General features: G+C 40.7%; 1 protein-coding gene across 7 annotated transcripts in view; it reads left to right on the top strand.

Annotated features, from left to right (window-relative positions):
• The window catches only part of nf2a (NF2, moesin-ezrin-radixin like (MERLIN) tumor suppressor a), a 29,166-nt gene extending 13,006 nt beyond the window's left edge, over positions 1-16,160 (top strand). For 3 of the 7 annotated variants that reach the window (XM_054610243.1, XM_054610244.1, XM_054610242.1), the window contains 12 exons: positions 490-558; positions 1,263-1,345; positions 3,515-3,590; positions 4,159-4,293; positions 4,634-4,708; positions 4,873-4,986; positions 5,171-5,293; positions 5,669-5,886; positions 7,918-8,023; positions 9,830-9,948; positions 11,015-11,174; positions 15,947-16,160. In XM_054610243.1, coding sequence (XP_054466218.1) covers positions 490-558; positions 1,263-1,345; positions 3,515-3,590; positions 4,159-4,293; positions 4,634-4,708; positions 4,873-4,986; positions 5,171-5,293; positions 5,669-5,886; positions 7,918-8,023; positions 9,830-9,948; positions 11,015-11,174; positions 15,947-15,997 — 1,329 coding nt within the window. In that variant the 3' untranslated portion in view covers positions 15,998-16,160. The remainder of the gene's footprint in view (positions 1-489; positions 559-1,262; positions 1,346-3,514; positions 3,591-4,158; positions 4,294-4,633; positions 4,709-4,872; positions 4,987-5,170; positions 5,294-5,668; positions 5,887-7,917; positions 8,024-9,829; positions 9,949-11,014; positions 11,175-15,946) is intronic. The other 4 variants (XM_054610248.1, XM_054610246.1, XM_054610249.1 and 1 more) reach the window with 2 other exon arrangements.
• The last annotated feature ends 5,194 nt before the right edge of the window (positions 16,161-21,354 follow it).

Raw genomic sequence — 21,354 nt, 5'->3', positions numbered from 1 at the left:
ATACACATTCAGGTTAACCTGCTTTCATAAATCTACAGCCATAGCCCCACTTTTTAAACGGCAGCTACATGTATTATTCATATCCTTCCACCAGTTTAACAGTAGCCCAAAGGAAATCCCCCAACTGCCACTCAGTCATGCCTAATCCATCCATATCTCTCCTCAAACATGCATGATATGACTTGTATCCCGGCTCCGTGATGATAAGTGATCAGTCTCAGTTCTCTCGGAGTTATCTCTTACAGCATAATTTACACCGTCTACCAACAACTGGGCCACTGTGTGTGTGGTGCACATTAATGACCTGATGGCAGACCAGCCTCCATTCATTCTCCAAGAGACCCTTTTCTTACAGGCACTGGAGTTTCATCTTTTGAACAGCTCCCAGGAGAGACATAGTCTGGCCTGTTATTGGAGGGAAGCGGGATGGCGGCCATTAGTTTGGAGTGGTTCTAATCCTTTCAGCCCCTTTTTGCTCTATTTTTGCAGTACGGAGACTACGACCCCAATGTTCACAAACCTGGTTTCTTGGCTGAAGAGGACCTGCTTCCAAAGAGGGTGAGCAAAATCTGGGTTTTACCTATTTTCATTGACGAGTGAAGATGTTTACATATTTGTCTTAAAGTGGCCCTGTTATGCTTTTCCACTTTTTCCCTCTTCTTTAGTGTGTTATATATATTTTTGTACATGTAAAAGGTCTGTAGAGTGTAAAACCTGAAGTCCACGCCTAAAAGGAGTTACCCTCCCCCTCAGAAGCTCCTGAGCTCCTGAAACGGCTCCATTGAATTCTCTCCTTCACTTCTGTAACTTTATGAGGTCACAATGTTACAGAAGTGACGTAAAACTCCTTCCAGCTAGTTTGGCCCTCAAACAACAAAAGAGAGAGACACGGAGGTGGAGCTCCGGAGGAAGAGTTTTTTGAAATGTGAAACGTTGACCAATCACAACAGAGCGAACTAGCTGACCAATCAGAGCAGACTTTACTTTCTGGAGGGAGGAGCAAGCGCTACAACGGAGCGTTTCAGAGAGAGGGTGAGAAGAGGTGCTGCAGGACAGCCAGGATGAGAAAAACAAGGAGGATTATGAGCATTAACGCATGTAAACATGTTGTAACTGTAACTTGAGATAAAATCATGCACCCGGAAAATAGCATAATAGGGCCTGTTTCATGTCTAAATTTTTACCTGCATTATGATCCTGTAATCACTGTATTTTCTGCATGCGTTCATGAATATTGATGTTTGTCTCTCTCCCCATTGCAGGTGATTAACTTGTACCAGATGACTGCAGAAATGTGGGAGGAGAGGATCACAGCGTGTTATGCAGAGCACAGGGGAAGGACTAGGTAAAAAATAAAATGCTGCACTGAACTGCACCACTGTGAGGTTTAACAGTCATCAGCAACTTTCAAGTTCCCATAGAGTGAGCTTAAAACTTGGTTCCACATGAAATCTTTAATTAAAGTGGTTTCTGTGGGGAATCTTTTCAAGGGAGCATTTATGAATCCACAGTATGAACTTTTTTAACGTATATTTTTGACCAAGAACATACACTTACATCAAACGAAACAGAGTACCACAGCCTATAACTCACCAGTAAAGTGTAAATACATGTATGTTCACAAGAGAAACACAATTCATGCAATTTAAAAAAATCATTCAGTGAGAGGATTCTAAAATTGTATTACTGTAATTGCTTTCATAAATCTAAAATGACACAAGAATGAAATCTTCTAGTTTTTGCACTTTGCTCCACCACTAAGCTGAACTTAGTTGAAAATTGACAGGGAGTAAGAAGTGTGAGGGTTTCTTAAATCTCCCATGGGATGGGGGAGACGTTTTGGGCTGGAGAGTCAGTTCTAAAGGGAAAGTGAACTGCAGCACTTGGAAAGTGATAATTGACTCACTGGTGCTGATCGATAACCCTTTCAACCCCAGCAGAGAGAGGGGAGTTGTTGATCCTCAAAACTTTGGATTACAAGATATATATAATACAGTACCTGAGTTATGTATCAATTCCAACAATATGTTTTCGTCTTCTTGAGATACTTTTCTTTGAGGAAAGCAACTATATCATTTTTCTATTGTCGTTCAATCCAACTTTTTGATGGCTTGTCATGACATTTGGTGCATACATTCATGGTTCCCAGAAGATACATCCTAGAGACCTCATAACTTTTCCTTCCACATTTGCGATTTAGAGTGAAATGTTTTAACGACTATTGGATGAATTTTCATGAAATTTTGTACACACATTCATGTCCCACCTAAGATGAAGTGCAATCATTTTTGGTGATCCCTTAACTCGTGTCTGTGCCGTCATTGGGTCAAATTTGTTATTTGCCAGTACTTTGATTTATGACCAAACACCTGCAAAACTAATGACCTTCCCGTCAGCCTCAGCTGTTAAATGTTAAAGAGCAAATGTTAGCATGATAAAGACTGTGATAAACCTAAGACCTTGGTAATATCAGCATGTTAGCATAGCATTAAGCTCAAGCTACAGCCTTAGAGAGCTGCTAGTGTGAAACCTAACCACAAAACCTCTTTTTTCTTTGAACTAAATAGGTTATTTTAGCTCAGTTAAGCTCATTAAGTTCTTATTTAAAAAGTAACGGCCCTATAAGAGCAAAGATAAATGAGCAAAATGATTTCAGATTAGGAACTATTCCATCAAAGAAAAACAATATAAGAAATCTGAGGTTTTGGTAAGTGACAATTCTTGATACTATAAAAATAAATATTTATTAAAACATCAAAGTAACCGACTTACTTTCTATGTGCATCTGTATATTATTTCTCATGGCGCACAACTCTAATGCCTCACACTTCCACAGCATTAATCAAGCATGGCCATTAAAATTTCCTCTGGTCCCACTCCAACGTCAGAATGTACTCCAACCTAGTTAAGATTTGTTTACTTGGCATAATGCTATCTCGCCTGTTTAAACTTTGATGAGGCTTAAATCAGCAATTTCCCACCACCCATATCAGACAGCAAGTTATTAAAAGTTTAGTTACAAGCATGCCCTGATTTTCCTCCACCGTCAAAGTATGCTAATGCTCTTTTCTTTTTTTTTTTGTTGCTGAGTTGACTCTGAAATCACAACTGATCTGCCAACAAGGCAGCAGAAAGAGGGAAAAAGAAAATACTTTGATGCATTAGATTTCTCTCTCACAGTATTTAGAACCTTGGAGGCATCCAAATAAGTCTTCTCTTCAAATCGAGCATGACCTCTAAAGCCTGTTAGTGAATTATAGTTGTGTTTTGTGTCAGTGCTGTGCTTATGTTTTCACCCTCGCAAGAGCTCCGTGGCGGAGTTTTTATAGATCAGACAACGTGACAGATGCTACACACAAAAAGCAGAGGAAACAAGGTCTGATCTCCTTTTATTTTCCTTTCCACTTCTGCACCTCCTCTCCTCTCCTCCCACCCTTCCCTCCCTCTCCTCTCCTCTCCCTTCCCTTGGATCCCTCTCAATCTCTTTCTCTCTCTCCGTCTGTCTTTGAATCAGGGATGAAGCCGAGATGGAGTATTTAAAAATAGCTCAGGACCTGGACATGTATGGCGTCAATTACTTTTTAATCAGGGTGAGCCAATGCTGCTTTGCTATATCTTTACAATGTAAGCCAATATGGGAGATTAGCTGGAAAGTCAATTTCACTGTGGTGTAATGAAATGAAGTGTGGGGGGGGGGGCTCGACTCTGCTGTACTAAATTGTCCCTTAGTTGAAGATATCATTTAAATCTTCAAATGTTTTTTGGGGTAAGTTACCAACTGCTATTCGGCTCTGGATCTTTTTTTCCCGTGTGAGTCATAACGGGGGAAACAAACCTGTCACCACTCTTAACAAACAGGAGTTCACTTTGGTGGCTCCTTCTTTGATCAGTGCATTCTGTGAAAGGCCAAGACATTTTAAAATACCACCAACAAGTCAACCGAAAGCTGAAGTAATTCGCTGTAGCATTTTATTTTTTTTTTCCCAGGTAAACAAGTCCAGACATTGTTCAGCTCAACCCCTAACAAAAATTGTTTTGGCGAGCAGAGCCACCGTAATGTCACATCAGTTTAAACACAAGCACAAATAAATGTTGGCTGGAAGGATGGTCCCAAAACTGCTATAAGATCTGTTGTTTACTCTGCTGCGTTTGGTTTAGAACAAAAAGGGAACAGATCTCCTCCTGGGAGTGGACGCCCTGGGTCTTCACATCTACGAGCCGGACAACAGGCTGACCCCAAAGTGCTCCTTCCCTTGGAATGAGATCCGCAACATCTCCTACAGCGACAAGGAGGTGGGAGGATCTGCTGTTGTTCTTCATGATGAAGATTAGCGGGACAATGCAGCACTTGCATTGTAACAAAGACGGTTGAAACTTGAATATAGAGCTATATTTATATGGGAAACTTTAGTATTATAGATTTTGGATGGAAAAACTAACAAAACTAGTTAACATACTTTTTGTTTTGACATATAAAGAGGTTTTATTTCATGTTAGTTGCTTTGAACATACGTTAATATATATGAATATTCTGATATTGATGTCAAATACGTATATTGCTCAATCTTAACCGACAGATTTTTCTTTTGTGGTTTGATCAAAAATATATTGTTCTTGTCTCCTCAATGTTTAGTTTACCATCAAACCTCTGGACAAGAAAACCAATGTTTTCAAGTTCAACTCTTCACGGCTAAGAGTCAACAAGTTGGTGAGTTCAGCTTAGATGATTGACGTTTATGATTTTTTTCATAGTGAAGGTGATGAAAAGTAACAGAAGTAGCTGGTGAATTTGAGTTTTTGGGATGTACCAAACATTTTTTACATGTTGTAGATACAGTAGTGCCTATTTTATGCTTTGTTTCTCCTGTGAAGATCCTCCAGTTGTGTATTGGGAACCATGACCTGTTTATACGCCGCCGGAGGGTAGACTCGCTTGAAGTACAGCAGATGAAGTCTCAGGCCAGAGAGGAGAGGGCCAGAAAACAGGTACGTTCATAACGCCGGGACAAAGGGGATGAGATGGGCTTGAACTTTTATAGCTAGGTTTCTATCCAGTGTATTTTCAGCCATATTCCACCTTTTTATTGTTCAGTTCTTTTTTCCATATTTACACTCATTTTTCCCACCATCTGCTCTCTTGGTCGTCCACGCTCCACCTGTCTGCGTTCAGGTAGAGAGGCAGCGTCTGCAAAGGGAGAAGCAGATGCGGGAGGAGGCCGAGAGAGCCAGGGACGAGCTGAAGAGGAGGTTGATTCAGCTGCAGGACGAGGCTCGCATGGCCAACGAAGCACTGGTGAGATGCTGCTGGTCAATCTTAATCCCAAATCCACCATGTTGTTGCCTGTGTCACATTTACTCCTAAATTGCAAAACAGCATATCTTTTTTAATTTCGCTCCCCTCCCACCATCCTCACTTCACTTCCTCCCTGTGTTTCCTGTTTTGAATGTCATTTGCTCATTCTCTCCCTCATTGCCTCTCATTATTTCCTTGTCACCTCCATCAATCTCCTTCGCTCCTTCTTTACTCACGCACATCCCTCCCTCTACACCCCTCTTTCCTCTTTTTCTGTACAAATGTTTGTCTCTTGCTCCATTTCCCATTATAACTTTTGTTTTCCCCTCTTTCCCCCTTCTTGTGTTTGACCTTCCTCTTCCCTCTCCTCTCCAGCTGCGTTCGGAGCAGACGGCGAATCTGCTGGCTGAGAAGGCCAAGATCGCGGAGGAGGAGGCTGAGCTGCTGGCCCAGAAAGCTGACGAGGCCGAGACAGAGATGCAGCGCATCAAAGTCACCGCCATCCGTGGCCAGGAGGAGCGGCGGCTCATGGAGCAGAAGATGCTGGAGGCAGAGATGCTGGCCCTCAAGATGGCCGAAGAGTCGGAAAGGAGGTGGGGAGAGGAGGAAGAAGTGGATGAATTGTAGAGTGCACTGCCGTCCATGCTGCAGTGAATGGGATTCTGATCCAGATTTGGCAACTATGTGGCTTTGTCTCTCATACACAAATTCTCTTTGTATCCATTCCAAACACACGCACACATGCAAGACATGCATAGTTTTTTTAAACCCTTAATGTGGCCCTATTATGCTTTTCCACTTTTCCCTCTCCTTTAGTGTTGTATATATTTTTGTACATGTAAAAGGTCTGTAGAGTGTAAAACCTAAAGTCCACGCCTAAAAGGAGTTACCCTCCCCCTCAGAAGCTCCTGAGCTCCTGAAACGGCTCCATTGAATTCTCTCCTTCATTTCTGTAACTTTATGAGGTCACAATGTGACTTTATGAGGTCATAATGTTACAGAAGTGACGTAAAACTCCTTCCGGCTAGTTTGGCCCTCAAACAACAAAAGAGAAAGACGGAGCTGAAGCTCTGGAGGAAGAGTTTTTTTGAAATGTGAAACGTTGACCAATCACAACAGAGCGGGCTAGCTGACCAATCAGAGCATACTTTGCTTTCTGGAGGGAGGAGCAAGCGCTATAACGGAGCGTTTCAGAGAGAGGGTGAGAAGAGGTGCTGCAGGACAGCCAGGATGAGAAAGACAAGGAGGATTATGAGCATTAACGCATGTAAACATGTTGTAACTGTAACCTGAGATAAAAATATGCACCCGGAAAATAGCATAATAGGGCCTGTTTAAATAACTTATCGACACATCTTACATTCGGATGTGAATAACTCAAACTAAGGAAGCTTTCTTTAGATGAGCATGAAACACAGTTCCGAAATGACCTCCTCGACTCATAAGCCTCCCCAAATGTTTTTTTGAGTTACGAGTGCCGTTTAATGTCAAGGTGCTCTGACACGCCGCTGCATTTGAGTTTGCTCAGCGGAGCAGAACTCAGTCGACATGCTTGCGGGCATAGAGCTCGGTAACACAGCTGCATTTTAATAGCTCGATCAAAGAACTTCTAACTTGTTTTAAAATCATTTAATTTTAAAGGCTTTGTTCCTCGCACTGCAGCAGGTAATCATGCGGTTACAGCCACACCACTGCACTCGGGAGGAAGAGGGAGAAAGGCTTGTATTCAGTGGCTCTCCTCCTCTGAGGTGCACCAGTTAATTTGTGCTAGTTAATTGTAGCGATTGCTGGTGGGAGTCCCTTTTACTACACATTGAAGCTTCACAGTGCTGAAATTGACTTTTTGATCTGTGTTGGGGTTTTTTTTTGACTTGAAAGGCAATTTTGACATTTTGTGTTATTCGGTTCAAATCGAGTACCTATCATATTTACTGTTGATATTTTTTTATATTTCTTTTATAGAATGATTCTATATCTCTTTATAGGTCAGATGGATAAGAAAATGAAGTAATGAGTGATTCTGATCAGCAGTCTGTAAACCCTGATAGATACCGATACATCGTAGCAGAAGAACTTGAGTCTTTTCCAGAATAACACAGTATACACACATACTAAGAATATCACTTCGCAGCCTCTACTCCACTATTATTATTAGGCAATCATTTCAAATGGGTACCATTAACCACTTTGCCGGCAACTGCAATTTCTGGATGAGCACTTTCTGAACCGGAGAAATTTAAACCTGTGGCACTCAACATGTAAATGACTATGTCCACTCAAACCCTCGAGGCACATCGCTCCCCCACATCAACGAGGAACTGCTGAGTGTTCAGGAACACAATCAAAAGAAATGTAATCACCTGCGTATAACATCCTAACATCTCCGTGTGCCACCTCGATTTTAGATGTAATAATGGAGTCAGAAATGATTGTCTTCTCGGGCGGCACATTGATCACCTGGGTAATAACAAAGTGACATTCCCGGCTCGTCGAGTACAGACGTAGCGATTATGTAAGATAATTTTGGATTCAATTTAGATTATTCGGGAAGTCCTTTGAAGGATCGGGAGGTGAATTAAAGTATTAACTGTATATGTCTGTCTGTCTGTCTGTTTGTCCCTCAGGGCCAAGGAGGCGGAGCAGCTGAGACAGGACCTGCAGGATGCCAAGGAGTCGGAGCGCAGGGCGAAGCACAAGCTGCTGGAGATTACCAGCAGGACCGTCTATACGGTAACGGACCTAAAACATACACACATACTTTACAACACACAGTTTGATTTATTAGTGACAGTACATATCAATAGGGCTGTGACTAACAATTCTTTGCATCATCAATTAATCATTTAATCTACAAAATATTAGAAGAAAAAAAATTCCCCAGGACAAAATGTTGTCTTCAAATGGTTTGTCTTCTCCAACCAACATCCCAAAATACTAAATTCCCTAATATGTAAGACCAACAACAGCCACAAATTGTCACCCTGGAACCATTAAATGTTTGGCATTTTTGCTTGAAGAAATATCAGCCAATTCATTTTCTTTCGATCAACAAACAGTTGCAGCTCTACACTTAAATTAACATTAGTGAAAATGTTATATCATTTACATGACTGAAAATATTATCCACACTTTCTGGATACATGTTTTAACATCTCCATAACAATCTTAATAAAAAAAATGACACATTGCACTGGTCAGACAAAGTGTGACGATTTCAAGACGTCTTTCACGTGCACTGTTGTAAATTATGATGGACATTTTTTACTTCTTTTACACTTAAAGATAATGATCAACTATGTAAACAGTTGAAATGAACAGCCTTGCATAAAACAGACCAGTCATAATACAAATATACATGCAGTAGCACCCCACAGGAGTATCAGATGCAAACTGCTACTGGTAGGGAAATGGTGGTATAGATTTAGCTTGACTGCTAATAGCACACACACACACACACACACACGCACACACACACACACACACACACACACACACACACACACACACACACACACACACACACACACAGCTGTAGATAGACCCCCAAAGCCACACTGAACAGGAGTCACTTGCGTAAGAACAGGCAGCCTACGCAAGAGCTTCCAACATGCTAAAAACCCACACACTGCACATTCAGCTGCTTACACATATGTACACACACACACACACACACACACACACACACACACACACACACACACACACACACACACACACACACACACACACACACACACACACTCTAGATACATATTTATAGCTGGCCATCGATAGAGAAATACTAGCTCGTAAGCTTATGAATGAAGAGCTTTTACATATAAACACACACACACACACACACAATGCACATACAGACAAAAGACATGCAGCCACTGGAAGTTTGTTATACAGTTCATCTGCTCATGCAAGAAAACGCATCTACACAAACACACACACACATACATTTGCATACACGTACACACTACCTTCCGTCCCTATTTCCTCCGGACATGGTCAAATTGCCTTCCCCTGCTCGTCCGGACCGTATTTAGGTCAAACATATCCGCACTGTAGCTTGGATTCACATTTACATTTATATTGTGCATTAGGGTTCACTTCCTATCCAACTGACTCCTGAGGTGACATGTGGCCAATGCATTTTCTGACATTTGGTCAGGATCTAAAAGCATATATATTTGTGTGTTCATGACCATCAAATAGCCATCTATTTATTATATTATATCTCCTTTTTAAATGCTCTCTCTATCTATATTGTACCGTATATGTCTTTCCAATGTATTCCTTGTGTGTGTGTGTAACGTACTTGGCTATTAAACATTTTTGATTCTGATTCTATTCTCCCCCTATTTATACCATCTCATCCTTCGTGTATTTATTTTAACCCTCCCGTCTTTTCCTCTCTCCTTTTCTTTCTCCATCCCTCCCACCTCCTCCTTATTCTGACACATTTTCAATTTTTTTCGTTCTTTTTTTCCTGTCAATTCGTCTACATCGCCTCCTTTCCCTCTAATCTCTTTTCTCCATCTCCCCTCCCAGGCCCCTGGACTGCAATCTGACAGCATGCCTCCCGACCTGAGCTTCAGCAGGGAGAACCTCAGCTTTGACTTTAAAGATACCGACATGAAACGCCTCTCCATGGAGATCGAGAAGGAGAAGTGAGTGGCCGGCCTCACTGCTGCCGATGCTGCCTGATATTTTAAGCCTCAGCGAAAATAATTTTGATTTGTTATTCAGCCGACGGGATTGGATCTCTAATGAATATCTATTTTAGAGTAATTTTAAAATGCACTAAAAAAAAGATCTCAGTTAATTCAGGAATGTACTTGGAGGAGCACGATCACTTTTTAAAATGCACGTTTTGATTGAGGAGTTCAGGCAGTTGACCCTCAGCATTAGCTGTCACTGATGTCACTGCCAGCGTTTTTTATTTTGTCTCTAGCTCTTGGTATCAGTGATTGCAGACAGGGGAATAAAAAAGGAACTTAGACTCAGAAGTATGACCCTGGCTATGAAGTTGAATAAATTATCTGGGTCTTTGTTGTCATGTACTGTAATTAGAAATAGCGAGCAGAGTGATTGCAGCTCCTGGATTGGTGGGTAACTGTTAATTAGAGGAAGAAAGACTGCGATGGAAAATAGAGAAACAGAATTAAATACATTTACGAAAATATTGACCAGTGGGATTTTTCCGAAAAGTGCCACTATTTTTCCCCTTCCATAATTATTTAAGACCTTATCTCTTTTTTTTTTGCCATCTGCTATAATAGTTGATTTTACACAGTTCTTTTAAATTCTCTGGTATTACATTTGCATTTTATAATTCGCTCATATTAAAACACTGATTCTAAAAGTCATACATTTCTCACAATTTGGTTTCTGACATTTATCGTGATTTCTTTCTTTGTCCTTTTTTTATTAATTTTCTTTTGAAAAAGCGCGTTTCTTTTTCGACTATCTCGGAGAAGGCCTTTGAATAAGTTAATTTAGACATAATCTTTCCAATTCTTTGTACCTTTTTTTATATAACAGTATGAGTTTAAGGATTACCAATAATGGTTATAGCTCTATGTTTTTGCCTCTATTAAGAGGAGTTAAACAAGGATGCCGATTCTTGCCATGTAAATGCTATGAAAATGCCAACTAACAAAGTCAAATCTAACAGGACATAGAATCATAGAATCTAATAAACTGTCTCTCAACCTGCAATGTGATCATGTTCAGGGTCGAGTACATGGAGAAGAGCAAGCACCTGCAGGAGCAGCTGAATGAGCTGAAGACGGAGATTGAAAGTCTGAAGATGAAAGAGAGGGAGACTCCTCTGGACATCATTCACAACCAGAACACCGAGCAGGGGACCAGCAAGCACAGCAACTTTAAAAAGGTAGCTATCAGCTCGGCGGCTCACATTCTGGACACGTAACACAAATTGTTTACACAAATACTGCGCGTAGGTTCCTTCAAAATACACTGTGCATGTTTAATAATCCCCACTCATATCTCATCTATTCATGCTTGTGTACACAGAGTCAATGTATTTGTAGTTATTGTAGCACTTTGCACACATGCACAAAATACATGAATAGGTAGCAGAATGGAAATATAATAACATCTTCCCCTTAAAGAGTCTATTTACAGGATTCAGAGCATTATTATTGCAGCAGAAACCTATTTGTAATGTAAAGATATAGTGGAGTAATGGCGTCCTGTCCAGAGAATGAAGTCACTCTTCCTCTCTGTGTGTTATAATATTAGAGCAAAAGATTGAGCCTTAAAAGTGATTTTGACAAATTCTGGTTTAAAGAAGAACCTATTCGACTACATCATTACTCAACCATAGATCTGATATAAATTCTGATGGAATTTTTGGTGGAAAAAATTGATGCAGCTGTCAAAAAAGATCTTTACAAGTAACACTCTGCACTGTGAAAACAAACAAACGTTGTGTTTATGTTCATCTTGACTCACCAAAGCACCGTGTGTTTATACTTGAGCTCTAACAAATGTGTCGAATGCATTTCTTTCCTACTTATACACTTGGCATTTGCAAAGCCGAGTGTATAAGTACTTTAAATCCAGCATAGGTCGCATCAATGTTTACTTGCTATCAGTGTTGTTCCTCCTTGTTTTTGCTGCCCAGCATGTCTTGGCATTTCTGATTCAGTGTTTGAGCTAAAAGTTGAGAAAGTAAATAATCTATTTCAGTCACACTTTTACGTTTTTAAAGTAAATATATAAATTCCTACTTGTGACTGAATTGTATTAAATCCACTTTGAATTGCAGTGTATCGTATCTTTGCAAATGAATGTTTTTTTTCTCAGATGGTGGCCTGTGTATGTAAATAGGTATTGAATCATCTGAGAGAATAGAAATGAAAATAATAGAATATATCTTGAATGTCAACAAAGGTACAACAACAACATAAAAAGCAATTAGACAGACAGCAATTAGTAAAACACAAATATCACACATTAAAACAGTTCATGTCAATGTCTATGGCTTAAATCTTCTCTGTCACTTTGTTGAGATAAGAATATTGATGGCATTTGGGATGAAAGACTTCTTAAATAAGGGCTTTTGGGGTTTGCCAACTATTCTTCTTGCCATTGACACAATCCTAGATGATGTAGATGTACAATATAGGTGACCAGACCGTTTAAACACTCTCAACAATAGCTTTGTACGCTAGTTCTCAAATCAGCATGGACACTTCCTAAGAAGATAAAGGGGCTGTGAGCATGTCTTGAAAATGAAGTCTCTATTTTCAGAGTAGCTCATCTGCTAGCCGCAGTGACAACATGTTGGCCATTAAGTCAAATTGGCTCTGTTTCAGATCTTGTTTGGTGTTGATAATTAGTCCTTTGGTCTTTGCCACATTGATTCCTAGCTGACTAATGTGACACCATGTTTAAAGGGATAAATACACACCACAGTCTATCCCTAACGCAACTTAGTTCCATTTACAAGTTGCTTTTTAGATACTCAACTTCTGTCTGATCAGATAGGCACATGACGTTTGAATGTGGCCTTAATACTGATCTTACATAATCCTCCAGTGATAAGTATCTATCAAAAACACCCACGCCTAACAATCATTTCATTTTAAGGCGTGGTATTGATTCTCAGAGCATCTCTTTAAAGCGACGGTCTTCACTTGGGTTCATTTTTCATCCTCAAGCTTCTCCTTTGATGGAGGCTGCTGGAGGGGGAGAGGGAGCAGTCATTCTACTTGTACTATGACCTCTAAAAATGCACTGTGATTACGGCGCTTAAGTACATATTTAAAAAACATCTCACAGATCAGCAGAGAGGAAAATCTGCGCACTTCATGTCGACTACCATCGGTAGGAACAGCTGCAGTATTTCATCACTGCAAGTGCCTTGATTGGCATTATGAACTAGCACAAAGAAGTGACGGTCTCCTTCAGCTTGAGGGGTATTCCTAAATCAATTGGTCAGAGGCAATGGAATCGCTATAAAAAGTAGATTATATTTCCACTGTCCTCTGATGAACCGCCAGATTAGACTCATTCTCCTTTATCTCCCCACTCTCAGTATCTCTGTAAATTTAATAAAAGTATGAAATGAAAATTTGAGCTATGCCCTCAGCACATTGTATGACGAAAAAAAGAAAAAAACGTCCCACCCCTCCTCCCTTCTTGTCTCCCACTGTATAATACACTTGTTAAGTGAGCACTAATTGATTTTTGCATGGCGATTAGTCATCTGGATGGATGGGGGCACTTTTGGCAAGCAGGGGGGAGACGGAGCTAAGTTAAAAGTGTTGGTTTAATTGAACCAGAGGCGGGCGGCATTCATCTTGCTTGTGAGGGATAAAGGGGGGGGGGGGCACGTGGGCATTGCAGGGAGAAGTGAAGAGGGTAGCGAGAGTCCGCTTTGCCAAAAAGAGGCGGGAAGTTTAGGGGAGGCTGAGGTTGACCAAAATTGTTCAAAGGATGAGGAGTTTGAGTCACGAAGAAGAGCTTAGAATGTGGCATGAAGTCGAAAAAACCAGAGAGGGAACATGAAGCAAAGCACAGATCTCTGAGCCAGAAGCATCAGGAGAGGTTGTCCCCCCTTTGGGCAAAGTTTTCTCCATCCAGACCCCCCCCTCACCCTCTCTGGATGATTAATGAACGTCCCCTTAACATGGATCAGCGCCTCTGCACTCTTACCAGGCCACAGGTTCTGCTCTGTTAGCACCGGGGCCTGCCAGGAGAGCTCATTCTCAACACCTGAATCACGAGAGCTGCAGTGATTCTGTGTAAAGTTTACCGGAGAGGAAATGCGTTTTATTTTTTAAAACAGGCCCTATTATGTTTTTTTCCGGGTGCATATTTTTTATCTCAAGTTACAGTTACAACATGTTTACATGCCTTAATGCTCATAATCCTCCTTGTTTTTCTCATCCTGGCTGTCCTGCAGCACCTCTTCTCACCCTCTCTCTGAAACGCTCCGTTGTAGCGCTTGCTCCTCCCTCCAGAAAGCAAAGTCTGCTCTGATTGGTCAGCTAGCCCGCTCTGTTGTGATTGGTCAACGTTTCACATTGCAAAAAACTCTTCCTCCAGAGCTCCACCTCCGTGTCTCTCTCTTTTGTTGTTTGAGGGCCAAACTAGCAGGAAGGAGTTTTACGTCACTTCCGTAACATTATGACCTCATAAAGTAACAGAAGTGAAGGAGAGAATTCAATGGAGCCGTTTCAGGAGCTCAGGAGCTTCCGAGGGGAGGGTAACTCCTTTTAGGCGTGGACTTCAGGTTTTACACTCTACGGACCTTTTACATGTACAAACATATATATAACACACTAAAGAAGAGGGAAAAAGTCCAGACTGTGCGAAGTTGCACATAAAGGGGGTCAACCACATAGGTGGATTTCTCCTCTGGAAATATCTCGCTGTTCAATGTTCATTCAGAATATTGACACTGGAGTTGTTGCTCTTTGCAGCATGGAGACTGTGGGCAGTGTGGAGGAGAATGCACACACTCACAAGTATAGTTGAGGCTGCCTGTCAGCAGGGACAATAGAAGGTGATCTGTAAACATAAATCTGCAAATCCATCACCAGACATTATCTGTTTGCATTTACTTAAATCCCTCCATCTACAAATTCCCTTGAAAAAAATCTGGATTTCCCAAACTGTCCTCCGTCACCCCCGGTCTAATATTTACTTTGGCAGCCAGCTTAATTCTCTTTGCCCTACAGATGTTGGACAAGGGGAAAAAGTTTGTCCGGTCAATTTGAAGTAGTGCTCACCTCTGCTGTATTAGACGAGCTAATGCTTAGCTGTGCTGAAGGAGTTTAAAAACGCAGTCAGTGGCTTGAATTAATCCATCACCTGCTCATTTGTACTTTTTCCGTCTGTTTGATTGTCTCTGCAGTAGTAGAGGGTTCGAAAAACCTACAAAGATGTATTTTTGTTGTTAAATCTGATCGAGCCTTTTGTTTCTTTCAGGGTAAATTGTATCAATAAAGCTTCATATTTTTACATACCATCGGTATTCACTAAAAACAGAATAACCTTGGGCATACTCTCATGGGAAACAAGTCAAATGACAAGTCAGAGCTTTTTTTAAAATTACTCTGGTGTTCATTAGAGGTATGACTGAGTTAAACATGCATGTGCTTATTTCTTCATTAGATATGCCCCACAACTAATGTTATTTTGTTTGGTCCATCATTTTTCACAATGTTCTAGCATATGGAATTCACAAAACAAATTAAACAAAACAGATTAATATTTGCACAAGAACAGACTCTCATAAAAGAGCCCACGATTTAAGGAAAAACAGATTTTTTTTTTTTTGTAGTGCATCCAGCTCCCCAGAGCTTCAGAGATCCCTCTAGGGTGCTGGCGATTTCATACTTGTGCACCCAAACTGAATAATAAACATTGGCTAATCTGCTTTCACCCTGCAAGCTTGTTGACCAGCCACACCGTTTTCAGCCTCAGTCACAAATGTTGGGTCTTGTTCACACTTGTTGGCCACGGTGCTTGCATTGGAAAACGCATAGCAGGAGTGGATCTGGCAGTCTTGTGTGAGGATTGCCCTTTGGTCACTTATGTTTGCTTGCTCGCTGTACTGCAGTATATTCTGTACTTGTTTACTTCAGATATAAATCCTTGTGTGGTCTCTCTTTCTTGTCTCCTCCACAGCTAACACTACAAAGCACCAAGTCCAGGGTGGCCTTCTTTGAGGAACTTTAAACTACATTCCTGTGAAAGGTCGGGATGGATGCAAAACTGCTGAGAGCCTCACGAGTCTACATTCCTGGTCAGATTAAATGATTGGCCACACTACAAGACCGTATGCTCCACTTCCTGGGAAACCACTATGAAACTGAAGAAAAAGACCACTGCCTTGATCTGCACCAACTCCAGAGACCTCATGTGTGCGCACTAAGAAGGATGCATTCATAATGCTCGTGCACTAAATCTGGGAATTCATTAAAAACTAAAGTGAGTGTGTTTACGGTTAGAGTGTGTAAAATACAGCACATTCTCTGTGAATATTTCGAAAGTGAACTGAAAAAGTGTTTTATGTCCAAGAACAAAGATAGAGAACTTTAAAGAAATTGAAAATGGTCTCTGACTGCTCCAGTTCCACTGTTGCTCTAATGAGACAGTATTTGTGGAGTTTAGAATAGTAATAATATATCATGTCCAAATGGGGCGACCTACATTTATTTGACTGCCTAACTGTTATGAAATTCCAATGGAAATAAACCACTAAGGGATGAAGTTGAACAAGGGAATTCATTGATTATATGGCTGAAATGTTGCTCTTACTCTGACTCACATATTTTATATTTAGTCGCTATTGGCAGCCTATACTGCCCAATTGATTCATAATGCCGATGCCTCAATATATAATCTGTCTTTACTAAACAACTCAATGATTCCTTCGCTTTCTTGTTTCAATGTAATGTTAAAATACAGTTGATGGGCTGTGGTGGACGACAATGATGCTCTCAACACAAAAATCCACTTATAACAATTGATTTGTAATACGAGCAGTGTTTTTTTTTCATCTCAGGATGTGCGTCCATTTGTGCCCTTTATGCAACTTTTTATGGTGTATGTAGACAAAATGTTACACATGAAACCTTAGGACCTGCGTTTACATCTTGTATACACAGAGACGTCGTGTTTCATATCTCTGACTGCCTCAAGCCGTTGAACACTTTTTGATTAGCATGCCCTTACACTACGCAGCGAGTGCACTATGCTCTGCTCTCGGATGTGAAGAGACGATCATTTTAATAGGTTGTTCTGAGAGACCAAAGTAGATGAAGGAACTGTGATTCTTAGATGAGAGCTTGTGTCACATCCATCATCCATCTCAGTTATTTTTTTTTTCTTTCTTTCTTTCTTTCTTTCTTTCGTGCAGACAACCACTTTCTCCGAAACATGAATTTGCATCTGTTTTGAATTAATGTGTCTTCTTGAATTAATGTGCTCTTTCCCTCTGAAAGCAATTTATTTTTTAGGAATCATAATGTGAAGAAAAATACACATATTTCTTCTTTTTTCTTTATGACTGCATTTAACAAGGAAAGTAAACAGTATTTTAAATTAAACTTTGGGTGAAGTTACAGCACCCTTTTATTACTATGTATACATTTTCACAGAAACATTGTACCAGATATGTATCTTTTGCATGTAAAATAAATGAATATCAGGTCTGATTTTTTTTTTCCTTTTTGTATGTTTGAGTTTTTTTCCAACCAGAAATAACTGTGTCAGTTATTTTGGCAGACTTTGATAAATGTCAGCTTTGATATTGCCAGTACTAAGAGCCTCATCCACCCGACCCAAACAGACATCCAATTACACCTTTGAAATGATTCAAGTGTTACATAAGCACCCTCCACCTTGTGTCAGATCACACACCTTGAGTTTGCTTGAGTGACATGATCTTTGTGTGTGTGTTCTTACGGATGCGTGGGCGAGTGGTGTGTGTTAACCCTTTAATGTGAGTCCCTTCCCGTGGTGTTGCTTCCCTGAGACTGACAGCTCTCTGACAGAGTGACTGGCGCTGAGGTCGGGGGGCTTCTCCACAGCTCCATCACCTCTGGGCAGTCGGGGAATAGCCACCCTTGGCTTGTCAGTGTTGTGACAAAAAGAAGCGTCTTCAACTCTCCCATGGGGCCCCGGGGCTCAGACTAGGTCGTCGGGTCTGTTGGGGTCGTCAAACAAACCAACAGATGCACAGATTCTCAGTCATTGCTGCCTCTGCCTCCACAGCGTCTTCTGAAACCGCAGAGGATGTGATGGGAGAGAATCACATCTTTTTTTTTTATCATTTATCCATTCTCAAGGGATCACAGTTGACGTCACACCTGCACTCACACACACACACCAGTGTACACACAAACACACTCAGCATGCAGCAGATCGGAAAAGGTTCTCGGTTTGCTGCGGGGTGATGGGAGTTTACAGGAATCGCACAGCACCTGCTAGGGGCTTGAATATAGAACATGCACACACAATAGGAAGCAAAAAACCCTAGTGTCATAATCCGGGGTGAGTCTCAATTCAGTGCCAATTCAGGCATCATAAGAATGATGCAGTAGCAGGTTTATTGGCTTATTACAATAGCTAGTAAATCTCCTTATTAGCTTTACATGTTTGACTACGCAGATGTAAGAAGGTGGTACCTTTAAACCCCAATGGCTTGCAAGTGAATGTGAACTGTCAATCTTTCTTTCAATTATGACTTGAATAAGAGACATTTCATTCTTTTTTCTGCATTTTACCCACCCAACAACTTTTCTTAGCTGAGCTCATATGCTTAGCTCGGCAACCAACTGGACTGCCAATGTCGGCTACATGGGATAGCATAACAGCACATGGATAACATTAGCTTTTGCGGCGATTGACCTCTTGTCTTAAGCCAAAGCCATGCTTACTATACTTTTTTTGTATTACCATGGTTACCAAAGTTGATCCATACTGATAAGATGTCTACTACCCTGACAATTAGGTTTAGAATTATGTCATCAATGAGGTATGCTAGTTCAGAGCATCCCCTCTGTGAATTAGCTTGCTAGCTAACTGGATCACAACCAATTCTTCTCTTTGTTCCATAACTGTGAGGTCATGATAACCTCTGATTATGATTGACAGAAAGAGTTATGAAGTTTCAGTCACATGCAACCATTTTTCCTCAAGTTACTCTACTTGCAATCATGTCTGAAAGTATTTAAATCCTCCAAAGCAATTGTGCGGCTAATCAACAAAGATGGTTGTCACAGCCAGTGCTTTAAACATCTGACTTTATTGTTGAAAGATGGAATTGTCGTGAATGTTTAAGAGCTGAGAAAAGTGTATGTAATGCAACTCTAATTTGAAATTTTCATTTTGGATTCAGGTTTTGGCCTGAGCAAAACCTTCTACTTAAGACGAGCAACGATGAGGCCTAGACTTGATTTGACAATCATCACCTACAATTATTGTCCATACAAATGTTAACTCCACCCACAAATGACCCATCTACGACTACGTCCAGGTCAACTTTCCCACAAACTCTTAGCAACCAACTTTCTGATAACGCCCCAACTTTCCAACCTCAGCCCTCCATCTCAGACACCACCTTGCGTTTCCTTTCACATGACTCATCTGCGGTGTCTTCCAATGGCAGTGTGAGCTCCACGGATTTAACCACCTATTGTGTGTTTTATCTGCTCTGGCTCTGGTGGAGCTTGCTATTTCCTGTGGGTTTATCAACTGCTTCCTCAAATCTACTCCCATGTGCTAATCTCTTCTCATCCATACCTGCCCTAAAATATACCAGCTCAGAAGTCCTTTTCTTTTTAAACACTGGAGAAATGCAATAATATATTCAAATGATTATCTAACCATTTGCTCTCAATTTCTGCTGGTAGATTATTTATGTAACCTGGTTTATCGTACTTGGACAAGCTATAGAACTGAACATAAAGGACAGGAAGAGATTTCATCTGTCTGACTGATATTTTATTGGGGGGGGATTTGAATAGGAGCTTTAAATGGTCATATCCTAATATGAGCTAATATCACATCACACCACGAATTTAATCCAGCTTGCTCCTTATCGCAAATTTCCCTAGACGTTTCTTTCTGGCTTCACATTTACAATTCTTCAACTGACTGTTTTGCCGGAGGAACAACCCACCTTTGTGCTCCGTCCTGTATTTCGTCCACGACCAGACTGGTTTTCTCTGAGGGAGTTTGCTTCACAAAGGTTGCCCTTTCTGTGACACTGTTCTCTCCCTGAGTGCCAACTTTACCTCTTGAACTACTTTGATGTGGATAAAGAAGGCCGTGCCCTTCTGCTACGTCTTTAGATACTTTAATCCATACAGGTGAGGTTACAGATACAGCTCAAAGAAACCTTTAATCCATACAGGTGGATATAAATGAAGATAGTTCCCAGACTCCTCTGTATCTTCCTTTTCATGTTCAATCTTTGAACTGTGTCAAGAGCCACATATGCTAGTTATAAATAGGGTGAAATTCCCAAACTAGGACCCTTAAGTTTACCACACATTCATGCATGCACACATGTATTCGCTTATGCACGCACCGTAGGCGTGCTAATGTATATTGTTATCTGGCCATCTTAATATGATCTTTTGTATTGGGATTTCGACCCAAAATGTGCTCTTGCAGTGTGTGCACAACGCAGCATTTTCATTATTGGGTGCTTTACGAAGGAAGGAGTGAGCTTCCTAGAGCTGTTTAGAAAAGAACGACTTTCTCTTAAGAAAGAGCTGCAAGCGTCGTAGCAACAGCCTTGACAACAACAGATTGATTGACAAACATACAGACAAATCAGTTTTATATTCAGACTCCTGGTGCAATGTTTGTGTTTTCATATTGGGTTAGGGAAAATGAGTGGGATAGAGCATGATAAAGGCAAGAACTGACAACAAATTTAATATTATTATTTTAATGGTGGCGAAAATCGGAACTCTGGCTTGACACTGTGCCATTCCAAGACAAACCGAGATGTCATGGTCACCGTACTTATAAATCTAAGTGACGTTAAAGTAGCATTCATTCCGATATCACTGTGAAGGCTGAGGTCACACTGTAGTTACATCGGACTCGTATCTGATTTACGACTACATAAGAAAGTGGCCCAAATCAGAATTGAAAAGATGAGATTGCATTTGATTTGTGCTGTTCACACTGTTACTGTCACATATACACAGTAAAAGAAACGCCTTCTGTCTGAACATAGCCTATATGTATTTCTGTAGGCATCTAAGTCAAAACCAGGCTATATTAAAATAAAAATATCATCCAGGTATGTACAGCATAATCAATCAAGACTATTTCAATGTGAAGCAGCTCTTAACAAAACATTAAAATAAAGTCACTGAAAGGCTGATAAAACAATGAATATATGAAACCAAGACAAATGAAAAACATGAATCTGTTTAAACCCTGACCACTTCCACCCTACCATTCACCAAAATACACATACTGTTCAAAAATGCACTAATGGATAAGAAGTGCATGCCCTTCTGTTGCTTTGATCCTCCTAGCACTCACCTTGATGTATTGGATGTATTGTA

This window comes from Anoplopoma fimbria, chromosome 13, assembly GCF_027596085.1.
Source record: "Anoplopoma fimbria isolate UVic2021 breed Golden Eagle Sablefish chromosome 13, Afim_UVic_2022, whole genome shotgun sequence".
Taxonomy (NCBI): domain Eukaryota; kingdom Metazoa; phylum Chordata; class Actinopteri; order Perciformes; family Anoplopomatidae; genus Anoplopoma; species Anoplopoma fimbria.
This window is presented reverse-complemented; position numbering and strand designations above follow the sequence as displayed.